This window comes from Misgurnus anguillicaudatus, chromosome 17 (genome assembly GCF_027580225.2).
Source record: "Misgurnus anguillicaudatus chromosome 17, ASM2758022v2, whole genome shotgun sequence".
Lineage (NCBI taxonomy): Eukaryota > Metazoa > Chordata > Actinopteri > Cypriniformes > Cobitidae > Misgurnus > Misgurnus anguillicaudatus.
The window spans coordinates 35,350,853-35,365,266 of record NC_073353.2 but is presented as its reverse complement, the minus strand read 5'-3'; the positions used below and the strand labels follow the sequence as shown (position 1 = coordinate 35,365,266).

At 36.1% G+C, this 14,414-nt stretch overlaps 1 protein-coding gene across 5 annotated transcripts in view; it reads right to left on the bottom strand.

Moving 5' to 3' along the window:
• Nucleotides 1-14,414, bottom strand: part of itprid2 (ITPR interacting domain containing 2) — a 63,961-nt gene that overhangs the window by 14,438 nt on the left and 35,109 nt on the right. For all 5 annotated transcript variants that reach the window (XR_012358139.1, XM_055214742.2, XM_073854680.1 and 2 more), the window contains 4 exons: nucleotides 9,258-9,895; nucleotides 6,966-7,026; nucleotides 3,187-3,275; nucleotides 510-2,054 (listed from right to left, as the gene is read on the bottom strand). Coding sequence is in view for 4 of the 5 variants with exons in the window: in XM_055214742.2 (XP_055070717.2) it covers nucleotides 510-2,054; nucleotides 3,187-3,275; nucleotides 6,966-7,026; nucleotides 9,258-9,895 (2,333 nt within the window). In the remaining variant the exon portion in view is untranslated. The remainder of the gene's footprint in view (nucleotides 1-509; nucleotides 2,055-3,186; nucleotides 3,276-6,965; nucleotides 7,027-9,257; nucleotides 9,896-14,414) is intronic.

The window sequence follows — 14,414 nt, the reverse complement described above, 5'->3', positions numbered from 1 at the left end:
GGCTAGTAACTTTGGAAAACCACTGGCCACTGTGGATGGTGTGCAAAAAAAGTTAATGTCAAGCCCTGGTTATGTCAATTATTCACAGGTCAAAACTTAAATAGCAAGGTTGAATGCAACTTCATGCTGCACACAAATACTTAACAAATTACAAATGAAAGGTATTTAACTTTACAAAATTGTATTCACAAATATGCATTCATTTGCTGCAAGTGCAAAATGCTAAAGTATAGAAACAAACTCATATAGTATAAAATATACCTATATAATATAGTTTAATCCTGCCCACTGGTAGCCATGCAAACACATCTGCTGTGATATAAACAAAAAAGCTAAATCCCTCCTGGCATATTTCTACAATCACAAGGCAAACACCGTCACAAAACCCAATCCAAGTTAAGCTTGTTTAAACAGCCATACCACGCAAACCAAAAGATAAGATGATGATCAAACATATCAAGTCATGCAACATGCAAGTTTGTGAATTTGGCATGTCATGCCATTCTCACCTGGGTGAGGTTCTGCATTGTGCTACGAATATCGTGCAGGACTCTTCTAAGCTGCATCTCTGTGCTACCCAGCAAAGGGGCAGGTGAAGGTGCGGGTGGGGTCTGATAAGAGAGAGGGCATGAGGGAGAAGGGTAGTATGGATGGTTGGGTGGAGTGCCAGGTGGATGGGAAGAACTGGTGTAGGCCAGGTAGTAGGGAGGAACGTGAGGGTGGTAAGGGCTGAACGAGGAGCCGTAAGGAGCACCCTGAGAAAAGTTATGAGGTGAATGGAAAGTGGCTGAGGGATGGTAGTGGGGTGCACTGTGCGGCTGGGGAAAATGCCTATTGAGCTGATGTGGTGTAAAAGGCGGCCACTGTGGTGGGGTGAATGATTGAGGACCATTTAAATTCTGGTGTTGAGGCATGGGACTGTGGTGGGGTATATGGTTGAGGTTGGTGGGATAAGATGAGTTGTAGGCCCCTTTGAAGTGTGGTGAGTGGGTGGGGCCATGAGGAGGAGGTGGGTGGGCGGGGCCAGTAAAATGAGGAAGATTTGGCACACTGCATGTGCTCCAGGACGGGCCCTCCCCTAGGGGCCTCGGGGGCCAGTCGGCAGGTACGCTATACAGCGAGCTAGATGAACGAGCCAGATGTTGGGGTACGTTGAGAAGGTGTGGTGGTGTTCCATACCCAATGCCAGACATGTCGCCCTCTACTGGATCAGAATGGTAGCCGAAGCGATCAACGTCTTCATCTTCTTCTATGATAGAATCCACCTCTTCCCGATCTCCGTGAGTCCCCTCCTCATAGCGGTATGTGTATGAGGGTGGCGTACAGTGCTTGACCGACCCTCTTCCTAGCTGGATGCGCAAGGAGGTGACCACACGTGCCGGGCTGTGTGGAGAGGTTGGAAGAGAGCTGGATCTCCTTAGAGGATTTCTGTCCAAGCTTTCTCTCCCTTTCAACAAGTCTAAGTCCCTCACCCATACTCGGCCAGGACGCTCTTCCGCCACAGAAGAAGACCTCTGCTGGGTCAAGTGGAGGGCGAACTGTCTCCGTTGTTCTTTACCAGACGATGACTCATGAACTAAAGTACTGCTTGGCTCAGTTGGAGATTCAGGACCACAGGAGTCTAAATGTAGGCCTTCAGAGGATTCACTTGCAGTCTGAGATGGTATGTTACGCTCTGGATCCACACCCAAACCAGACTGGGACTTGCTTTCCTGATCACCATTCGAAACCAAGTTTGTAGTAGGGTTTTCAACCGTGCAAGAACCCACGTCTGAAGAGTTTGTGGAGGGGTCCTGTGCAGTGGTATAACCAGACTCCGTTACAGATTCCCCGTTAATACAATTGTTTGAATGAGGATTTTGGAGATTGTCCATCTCAGAAATGTCTTGCTTGGCTCCACTTTCACTAGAACTGCCTCTGTTGGGCTGAGGAAAGGCTTCCCCACCATGTAATCTATCAAAAATAGGATAATCCAACGCTAATGGTGTGGTGGCATCTCCAGCATGGGACGTCACTGTAGTTTCACTGTCACAGCTGTCAGAACTTTCCTGCACCTGATGACAGTACAAGAGAGACGTTTCACTTTAGTACACTCTTAAAAATAAAGGTGCTACAAAAGGGTCTTTTCACAGCAATGCAATTGAAGAACCATTTTTGGTTCCCCAATGAACCATTCAGTCAGTACCTTTTTCCACTACAAATAATCTTTGTGTTCATTGGTAATTAGAGGTTCTTTAAAGAAAATATCTAAAATATTTTGGGCTATTTTTTAGATTCTTCGATAACTTAAGAAACATACAGCCTTGTTGGTTTTACTTTCTACCAGAAGCCAGAAGTTCATTTTTTTTCATCTGTAGAAGATCATGTATTTCTCAAAGATTATTGGTTAATATTTTATGTAGGGCGGTCAAAAGATTAATCGCGATTAATCGCATGCAAAATAAAAGTTTGTGTTTGCATAAAATATGTGTGTGTGTGTAAATATTATGTATATATAAATACACACATACGTGTATAAATTTAAAGGATAAGTCAATTTTCTTTAAAACAAATCCTGATAATTTACTCACCACCATGTTATCCAAAATGTTGATGTCTGTCTTTGTTCAGTCGAGAAGAAATTTTGTTTTTTGAGGAAAACATTCCAAGAATTTTCTCATTTTAATGGACTTTAATGGACCCCAACACTTAATAGTTTTAATGCAGTTTAAAAGTGCAGTTTTAAAGGACTCTAAATGATCTCAAATGAGGCATAAGGGTCTTATCTAGCAAAACGATCGTCATTTTTTGCAATAAATTAAAAATATGCACTTTTAAACCACAACTTCTCTTATTGATTTTTGGACTGTAAATAGTCATTTGGATGCTTTTGGGCTAGTTTTGAATGTCCATTTGGGATGGTTTTGATACGCTAAGCTGGCAACCCTGGACGTTCGTTTCGGATACTATAGAATGTACATGTAAACAAACATTTTAATCAGATAGCAATGTTAAGGGTGCATGTAAACTGTATTGTCGTAAACTTCAATCATACTAAATTCAGTCGGATTGACAAAATTTTGTGCATGTAAACATAGCCACTGAAGCTTATTTATTCACCTTTCAAAAGATGAATAAATCTCAGTCACATATAACACTATTTATACACTGTAAAGAGCCTGAATGGGTACAGACAGACACACATACCTTTAGATGATTACCCGAACCATCTGTAGACGGGTCCTCTGCAAACCCACTGCTATCAGACTGCTGGCTGGTCGTCCTCAATAATCGATCTGCAGGGACACCAAACAGTGAGCAATAAAACGAGTCAGATTAAGTGTTTCCCTTTGTTTCTTTTAATAGTAGGACTTAATAAGACTTTATGGTGATTAATTCATGTTTATCATGACTCAGATCACTTTATTTAGGTTCAGAATGATAAATTCTGTAAATAATTGTCACCTAGTTTTCTCCAGTTGTACTATAAATTCAACAATCTTTGAACATGAACAGAACAAGGCCCGGTTCCCCAAAACGTTCTTATCGCCAAGTAGTTCTTAACCTATTCCTTAACCTCTCTCTTAACTCTATGGCACAATTCCCAAAACTTTCGTACACTAAGTATATCTCCTGTAAGTCACACTTTCGTTAGGTTGGTCTGGACCATCATAAGCTCTCTCTTAGCGTTGTTTGAGCGCAAAATGCTATCGTCACCTGTGCAGTAGTCTTTAGAAATCAGCGCAGTGCAGTACAAGTCAAACTATGGTATGTTGACAATGATTTTATGTTATGGACATTTTAAGACTTATAATAAAATATGTTTGCAATGGATACAGGACTAGTTATGCAGTTGACTTTATTGAACTAATGAATTAAAGACGGCGGTGTTGTCGAAGTTTGTTCCCCATCGAAGTCTGTTCCCTCTATGTTTATAGCGTTTTCATCACCTTACATTTATAATTTATTTAGAAAGATTAAAGATTTGAATTGGCTATACTAAGAAGCAATAATATCATGTATTCTATAATACAATTCATTAAATATTTCATTTGACAGTTTTATATTAGGGTTTTAACATATTATTACATTATACTGTTATGTTTGCATAATAAATATAATTATACATATAATATGATTCATACTGTAAAAATAATTGACTTATCATTAAAAACAATAAAGATACATTACATAAATGCACACATACATCTAGCCATTAAATCTTTCAATGTATATAAAGAATAAATGTATAATGTGATAAAACACTATAAAAACACTGCACTAAAGGAAAACATATAGGGGGAACAGACTTCGACACAACACCGGCCGCGTAACCGTTTAGTCCATGCCAATTTTTTTATTGGGCAACATTTAAATCCTTTTGACATTTTGCCTCACGTGGCTAAAAAAAAAATTTGCCTCCCAAGACAACTCATTATTGAGCTGCTGGATCTTCTCAGACCATATTCTGTATCTAACTCTATCTCTCTGTTCATTGTAGATAGGTTGCTTTTTATTAAAAACATTAACCAATGGCAATTAAACAGAAGTAACTGCAGCTGCTTGCCAATCAATTCTGATTGTAAAGTACCTTACCATTACTATAAAAGTGTACTACATAATTTTTAAAAGTCATTAAACACATGTCAAGAAGCGGCACAAGTGGCACAACGGGATAAGGAGGGTGGATGATTAGCGAGGGATACCCGGTTCGTCTACCCATATTACTGTCAATTTGATAATTTAATTAATAGGTTTTTTACGGATAACTTAAACTATGTTAAAATAAATGTTACTGGAATAATTTAAGTAATGTTCCATTTGTATACGCGTTGTCTTTCTTAACGCCGTAATGCACCTGAAGTGGAAAATCGATCCCTGAGCGATCGATCGCAAATAATTCAGCACCTTATTGGGACAGGGCAATTGTTACGTCGACCTTAGAGGCAGCGTGTTAAGAAACTTCCTAAGTGACACTTTGGGTAACACACTTAGGAACATAAACAACTTTGGTAAGATATATCTTTTTGAGTCTTCTTAGCGCGCTAAGAGTGAGCGTTATCGGAAAACCGGGCCCAGATCAATACACTGCAAAAAATTATTTTCAAGAAAAAAAGTTCTTAGTATTTTTGTCTTGTTTTAAGGTAAAAATATATAAAAATTCTCAAATTAAGATGCTTTTTCTTGATAAGCAAAGCAACCCAAGAAAATAAGTATAGTTTTTAGACCAAAAATATCAAATTTAACCCTTTAACTGGCGCAGCCCTTTTTGAGTGGGGGGTTGGTGAAAAGGTGATATACACCTTTAAATTAATATAACTCTGGCATTTTTTTTTTTTTTGTCTAGAAGCCAAATTTTGGTTTTAATTTTGGAAATTTTTGGTTTTAAAGAAGACACTTTAACGTTTTTTAGGGAAGTGTCTGGAGGTGAAAATATATATTTTTTTTAAAGCAGTTTACATTTATTTGTAATAAATAAAAATGCAATATAGTATAATTTTTAATACATAAAATTGTCAAAAAACTGAGGTTTGTGCTGGTTTGCTGCATACTTGTGTCACAAATAAATAAATTACAGTTACTGCATTATTATTACTGCTAAAAGATTTTGAAATATGAAAATTACATTCTTGGACCTTTCCAACAATATATAGTTTGTTGTGATAGATTAACATTTACATAGAAAATATTGAAATAAACCTAGGTGTCCCGCTCACGGGACAGTGCCAATTAACGGGTTAAGTGATTTTGTGCATAAAACAAGCAAAAAAGTCTGCCAATAGGGTAAGCAAATTTTTCTTGAATTTAGTGTTTAATAAAATGTTCAAGATTTTTTTACTTACCCCATTGGCAGATTTTTTTGCTTGTTTTATGCACAAAATCACTTAAATTTGATGTTTGGTCTAAAAACTACACTTATTTTCTTGAGTCGTTTTGCTCATCAAGAAAAAGCTTCATTTTTTGATATTTTTACTGAAAACAAGACAAAAATACTAATATTTTTTTTCTTAAAAATCAGAGCACAAAACAAACTTAATCAAAAGTTAACTGTATTGAAGTCAACAATGTTGTTGTTAAAACACTTAATTGTGAATTATTCAGTAAAAACTGCTGACTACTGAGACTACTTTTTTTAGGTGGATGAACATTACTGATACAAGATCTGTGGGCGGAGTTTGGAAAAACAACGTGTCGGCACATGTTATGTTCTGGTAAGTCTTGTGACTACATTTTTCAAACTGTGTGTATTTTAATGTACGGCTTGTGTATTATCATTGTAAGTGCCTGACTGTAACTTAGGGACAAGATAAAATTACTTTCTTTGGCGATGGACAAAGTTGCAATGAACCTGGAACATTCCAGCAATCCAGTGAGGATACAAATGATGAATGTTTACAGAACTGCACCACTAGAGGGCAGACTTGACCCATAACAACACAAAATCCTCTGGAGCTCAATGGGGCAGGGCCGTAAGACCAGCATGATAAAACATCACAACTATGTTAAGTGTTTGGATAAGAAATGTGTTCTTCTCTGTTCCTGGAAAAGGTTTCTATGTTTTGTTTTAGGAAAGGTCATCTTTATTTTAGGTCATCTTTTATTCTAAAGGGGGAAACATGCGTTGACCGCATGACTATTGCATTAAATTATCAAATGCTTTTCTTGAGAAAGTTAAGAGGTTCTAAGAGGTCCCTTAAATTACAAAGTAATTTAAACTATTATTTAAACCAGATCTAAATTATTCAGCGTTTACATTTACGCATTTGGCACACGCTTTTATCCAATGCAACTTACAGTACATTACAAGCTATGCATTCAATTTTTTATTTATGAGTATGTGTGTTCCCTGGGTTCAAATTCATGAACTTTTGCGCTGTTAAAGCATTTGTCTACCACTGAGCACCTTGTAATGTATATCTTGTAATGCACTGTCGCTTTAAAGTGCATTCTGATAAATTTAGCATTGTAATGACTGACAGACTCACCACTGCCGGGTCTGAACATTCCTCCAGGTCCAGGTAAAGCCTCATCCTCATTACTTTGCAACTGAAAATAGAGATCAGACACGCACACATTGCAGGTCATTATGTACAAACATAGTTAAGCAACTATCAGGTTTTTCACACCCAAAACATCTCACCGTGACTGTGGCATGAGACACAATAGAGAACAGCAACAAGAACATAAGTTAATGCAATAGGTGACATATATTACTAATGAGTAATGTATTTATTTGATTAATCTTGTTAATGTTACTTAATACAAATTGTTTGTTAAAGCTGCTTGGAGACTCCCAAAGGGTTGCATTTCTTACAAATGAGCTAATAAAATATATCCAATCAGTATTTTATGTGAAATAATTTGCTCACGTGGCAACTAAGTAGTTGTGTAATAAGCAGGATAATGTGCAGACAGCCGATTGTTATGACAAATATGTCCCTTCAGGATGATACAAGACCTTTTTGTTCTGTTCAGGGTTTACTTTATGGTAACTAATGGCTGGCTGTCCATTATCCCTTACTTAAAGAGACCCAAAATCAAAAATAGCCAATACATCTTTGATGTATATGACTTTCAGCGTTTAGCTAAACACAGTTATATTAAATAATATCCTGGCACTTTTTAGCTTTATAATGGCATTGGATAGTGCCCCACGTTTTTACATTCCAAAAAAGCACATTCATCCATATGAAACTAAGCCATAAGGTTATTAAATGTCTTCTGAGGGAAAGCGATAGGTTTTTGTGACATTGTCTGACGTTAACTCTCGTGTGGACACGCATATACAGCTTTAGATTGTAAAATTTAATACATATTTTATTACAATAAACCAGGCCTAAACAAGATCCACACCCTCAGATTTCCGTGAAAAACTCTGCGAAATTCCGTGGATTCAATGCCCGTCATTGACAAGCCCACATACTCTGTCGTCTATGTGACGCGCGACAGTCAGCACATGATAATTTCAAATCCGTTTACAAGACAAGTTTAAATTTGTGTTGTAAAATTATGAAATAACACGTTAAACAATAGTATATGTATGTTGGTCCAGTTTAATTCAGAGGATTGGTTTGGTGTATTCATTTTCATTGTAAGCCTTTAAAAAGTAGTAATTATTAATAAATATTTATTGCATCTTAAATTCTCTAATATCGTTTTTAAACATTTAAAATCATTCCGCAGAATTCCGCAGATTTTTCAAAAAAAAGAAAAAAAGAAAGAAAAAATCCACAGAAAAAGCAAAAAAGTCAGCAGATTCTGTCTGGCCCTGCAAATAACCATCACTACAGAAAACATTTAATAATTGTATGAATTAAGTTTTTGAAGGATAAATGCGCTTTTTGGGGTTTTAAAAATGGGGCACTATTTAATGCCATTATAAAGCTGAAAGAGTCAGGTTATTATTTAATATAACTCATGCTGTGTTTGGCTGGAAAAAGGAAGACATATACAACTAGGGTGGGTGAGTTCAATATCGACTCTTTTTTTTAGGGTGAATTATTCCTTTAAAAGATATGCTTGATTTTAAGAACGTATTAGTAAATGTTGCAGTTAAAGGGGTTATTCACCCAAAAATTTAAATTCTGTCATCATTTACTCACTCTCATGTTGTTACAAACATGTATAAATTTTGTTGTTTTGATGAACACAAAGAAAGATATGTTTGTAACCAAACCATCTGTGGACCACATTTACTTCCATAGTATTCTTTTTTTCCTACTATAGAAGTGAATGGGGTCCACAAACAGTTTGGTTACAAACATTTCTCAAAATATCTTTCTTTGTGTTCATCAAAACAATGAAATTTATACAGGTTTGTAACAACATGAGGCTGAGTAAATGATGACAGAATTTTCATTGTTGGGTGAACTATCCCTTTAACATCAACTATGATTAATATAGGTTGTGTGTATTGTTCATTGTCATTACTAAAGTAGTTAACTAATTGTAACAAATGGAACCTTATTGTAGTATTACAGATTGAACATTACATCAGTGTACATTATCTCATATCAGGATCCCAATCACAGACCAGCAAAGTCAAATCCAAAACCATAATTCCCAGTACATCCTCTAGGAGCTCCATGTTCCAGCTTGCACTTATTTTTAGCTTTACATGTCATGACCTTCTACTGTTTTTGCAACAAAGCACAAAAAAAAAACATTAAGAAAAGTTTGAGCTCAGAGATGTTTGTCAGCGTGAGAACCAGACGAGGGAAGGCTCGGGAGGCCTGTTGTGGTAAATACACTTAAATGTGAGTGAGAATGAACCTTACCTCCTCCATTTCAAAGGAGTCTCTGGGTTGGATAAGCAGGTGGGCCATGTGTGGGTTGGGCAGCAGGTTGGGCAGCTCTTTGTCTGGTGTAGAAGTGATGGTTTCTTGCTTTTTATGTATTGTCTCTCTCGCAGCGTCAGTCACGTCATTCGTTTGACTGATGCTCACAAGGACCGGAGAATCTGGAATATCTTTCTCCAGAGCCGGAGTCTCGGTGGAGAGGTCACCATTCGTTAAAGGTCCATGGTTGTCTCCATTAAGGGAAGCTTCTGAGATACCTTGCTGGGCCTCCTCGGTCACAGTGGCAAGAGAAGAGTCTTTTCTCCAAAACATTTTCTGTTGAGGCTTTTGCTCAACGTCAGACGGCACGTCTCGTACGGGGTTCACGCCTTCGCCCTCAGCGTTAGATGATGAAAGCTGTTTGGCGGATCCTTCGGTGGAAGAAGCCAACAAGTTCTGTTTCGTAATGTTTCGCTTTAGGATCTTGGCCACATTCAGGGCAGAGTTGTTCTTTTTTAACAGAGAAGGAGTTTTGGTCTCTGTGTCGATTTTTTCGGCGGGTCTTCCGGACACATGGGAATAGATCTCGGAGAACACGTTGGCCACAGTGGCCAGAACTTCCGTCTGACGGAAACGACCTACAAACAAAGTAGAGCTTAAGTAAAAAAATAACAACAGTTTTTTACTATAAACTCATAATAACCTTGTTTAAATGATTCAGTAAATTAAGCCTCAAGGATTACTCCAATTTCATAAAAAAAATCTGATCATTTACCCACCGCCCAATATCATCCAAGATGTTTGTCTTTCTTTGTTCAGTCAAGAAGAAATTAAGCTTTTGCGAGGAAAACATTCCAGGATTTTTCTCCAAATAGTGGATGTTTTAAAGCAGTTTAAATTGCAGTATAAATGCAGCTTTAAAGGATCTAAACGATCCCAACCTTGTCATTAGGGTCTTAACAATTGTCATTTTTGTAAAAAATATAAAGAAAGATGTGCTTTTGGACCACAGCTTCTCGTCTTGCACTAGCACGTATTACGTAATCACGTCGAAAGGTCATGCATGTAGTATCCAAACTACCGCTCCAGTATTTACAAGTGTGGAGAAAGAAAAACGTTTCAACGTTGTTATATGTGAAATTCTACTATTTAATGTCTTTTTGTCAGTTTATTGTTTAAAATGGTCCGCGAGTGTGCTTTACATACGAAACGTGCAACCTTTCCACTTGATTACGTAATACATAAGGTCGCACTGGGACGTCACACGGTTGGTGCGGGACGGGAGGTTGTGGTTGGAAAGTGCTTTTTTTGCAAAAATGACAACTTTTTGCAAGATGAACCCTTGATGGGATCGTTTAGAGCACTTTGAAGCGGTATTAAAACTGTAAACTGTTGAGGTCCACTAAAGTCCACTATATGGAGAAAAATCCTGGAATGTTTTCCTTAATACTTCTCGGCTAAACAAAGAAAAACAAACATCTTGCATGACACTGGGATGAGTAAATTATCAATATTTTTTATGAAGGTGGAGTAATCCTTTAACCTCATTCAAAATTCCAATAAACATTGAAATAAGGTAGAAAAGCAACAATGATCTTTTCAAGCAGTGCAAAAGCAGTACTGCACTGCAAAAAATGATTTTCAAGAAAAAAAGTCTTAGTATTTTTGTCTTGTTTTCAGTAAAAATATCAAAAAATTCTTAAATTAAGATGCTTTTTCTTGATGAATGAAATGACCCAAGAAAATAAGTCTAGTTTTAGACCAAAAATATCAAATTTAAGTGATTTTGTGCATAAAACAAGCAAAAAAAAAAAAAAAAAAATCTGCCAATGGGGTAAACAAAAAATCTTTTCATAACATTTTCCTTAAAAACTAAATTCAAGAAAAAAATCAAGAAAATTTTGCTTACCCCATTGGCAATTTTTTTTTGCATGTTTTATGCATAAAATCCCTTAAATTTGATATTTTTGGTCTAAAAACTAGACTTATTTTCTTGGGTCGTTTTGCTCATCAAGAAAAAGCATCTTAATTTAAGAATTTTTTGATATTTTTACTGAAAACAAAACCAAAATACTAAGAATTTCTTTTTCTTGAAAATCATTTTTTTGCAGTGTGTAAAATACATCAAAATATCCAGTGATGCAAAAAAGTAGTTATTTGAACCTTTTTATAACCAATTATATTTAAGCATTATGACACAAAAACATTTTTAAATAAAAGGTGTAAACTATAGGTTTCAAACAATAAAACAACAAATGAAGAGTTTAGCAAAAGCCACTAAACACCACCTCTGTCAAATATGAAAAGATTGTAACCGAATGCTATTGACATGTGCCATACATTCATCAAATACTTTCATGCCAAATCGCTTAATCCCGCCCGAAGGTCATTCAAAAATACAGTTTTTAGGGAGAATCCATTAAGAGTTTGATATACAAAATGCGAATTAACAAGAAATCATAAGCAGGTTTTGCATCTGAACTCCTCAAATATACTGTACAGTTAAAAATGTAATTATTATTATATCAACTCACTTGCTCAGTGAACAGCAAGCTATCAAATCCAAAAGCAATGTGCCGTGATGTTTTTCAAAAGGCAAAAATGAGCAAATTTGTAAGGTCGCGAAGAAAACACTGCAGAGCGTCTCAACTTTTGAGCGACTGGATGGATCATAACCAGCATTAAAATCATCTTTGTTAAGACAGACAAAACAGGAAAAGTGATTTGACAATTCTACATGCATATGTAAAGGAATGATAACAAGTGATAACAAGCATGTTGCTCAGACTTCAATAGTCCTCATTTATCTCTCACAATGCAGCCAGGCGTCTGAGTCAGCGCTCAGGAACGGCTCGCCGGATATGCGCCAGAAACAGAAAAGAGGAACAGAGAGCATGCTTTCTGTGAAAATAGGGACATGCATATCCTATTCACCATCACAGCCCCCTCAGAGGAGCATTCGGGGAGGAAGAAGCACGTGTTACGTAACAAAAGTCAACAAGACATGGGAGAACAAGTCCACAGAACGGTGGCCGCCTGCACAAATGTGACCCGGTCTGTGAAAAGCAAGCTAGTGTCATTTTTGCGATTTGGTGTTTTCTACATAAACTCATCCTACATAATGTAAAAAAAACATTCTGTGAAAATATAATCTTGATATCTTTAATATTGACTGAGTAATGTCATGTCAAAGTGTGAGATTAATACAAAATCAATAAGTAAAATCAAACTTTGATGCTCCAAATATCATAATCAGATTATGAGACTTTAACCTGGATTTCACAGATAGGGTCACAAAAGGTCAAGATGCTTGTTTGGCAAGGTCTTAATTTAACTCTTTCCCGCCATTGACGAGTTAACTCTTCAATTAAGAGAAAACGCTTCCCTGCCAATGACGAGTATTTCCGGCATTCAACAAACCGCTATTATACACAAAGTGCACAGCAAAAAATGTCTTGGTATTTTTGTCTTGTTTTCAGTTAAAATATCAAAAAAATTCTTAAATGAAGATGCTTTTTCTTGATGAAGAAAACGAGAAAATAAGTTTTTAGACCAAAAATATCAAATGTAAGTGATTTTGTGCATAAAACAAGCAAAAAAAATCTGCCAATGGGGTAAGCAAAAACGAACATTTTTCATACACAATAAATTCAAGAAATATTCATGAAAAAATTGCTTACCCCATTGGCAGATGTTTTTGCTTGTTTTTTGCACAAAATCACTTAAATTTGATATTTTTGGTCAAAAACTAGACTTATTTTCTTGGGTCGTTTTGCTCATCAAGAAAAAGCATCTTAATTTACGAATTTTTAGATATTTTTACTGAAAACAAGACAAAAATACTAAGAATTTTTTTTCTTGAAAATAATTTTTTGCAGTGTGGTGCTCTTCCGCAACTTATAATACCCGGAAGTATTGCCCTAGGGCAAACAGCTGTATGTCTATGTAAGTTTTGAGGATCGCTCTGCATCTGATCTTTATCAAAAATCCTTCACAAAAATTGAATTATCTCAGCGTTTTGCTCAAAATTTTGTTTTTGAAGCAACAGTACTGCAAAAATGACTTTTTTACTTAGTATTTTTGTCTTGTTTTCAGTAAAAATATCTAAAAATTCTTAAATAAAGAAGCTTTTTCTTGATGAGTAAAACGACCCAAGAAATAAGTCTAGTTTTTATATCAAAAATATAAAATTTAAGTGATTTTGTGCATAAAACAAGCAAAAAAAATCTGCCAATGGGGTATGTCAATTTTTCTTGAATTTAGTGTTTAAGGAAAATGTTTAAAAAAATTTTGTTTACCCCATTGGCAGATTTTTTTGCTTGTTTTATGCACAGAGTCACTTGGGTTTGATATGTTTGGTCTAAAAACTAGACTTGTTTTCTTGGGTCGTTTCGCTCATCCAGAAAAAGCATCCCAATTTAAGAATCTTTAGATATTTTTACTGAAAACAAAACAAAAATACTAAGATTTTTTTTCTTGAAAATCATTTTTTGCAGTGCGTACATTTTTGTTGCTCCAGATTTCACTCTCTTCCTAAAACGCACAGATTTTAAAGCAATGTGTCTCTGATTGGCCAGCTAATCTGTACGTTGTGATTGGCCTGAATACATCTAATATCAGCCGGAAATGTGACACTCCCTACCATGTTTAAAAGATTCGGTTGTAAACAGGAGTTAACTTACAGGCTGTGAGTCAAAGCGGGAGGAATTATGATAATGTCGGTCTTGTCTAGATCACCAATCCCAGGAAGTAAACTGTTGCCTACAATCCGTGTGTTTGGTGTAGTCCAAAAAAAGAGATTTACTTTGGAGACGATAACTCGCATCATCGTTTACTTTGGGGTTTGTACCTTTTGCATTTCGTTAACATTTACTAATACACACTTACACACAAAAGGAAATTTTAAAACGTGAATCGGACAATAGGTTCTCTTTAAACACATTTGGTTTGTCCTAAGTGAAGCTAAACAAAACATAATGGAGGTCAAAGTGATTAACAAATAATGACATAATACTGACACTGGTATTAAATACAGAAATGTACTCTGTCTGACAGTGTTTTTGTTTACACCAAATTTATATTCTGAGTCTTTCTAGAGCTCTCTCAGCTCCAACTCCTCAAGTCCTTGTGAAATCAGCCAGCAGATGACCCACAAAC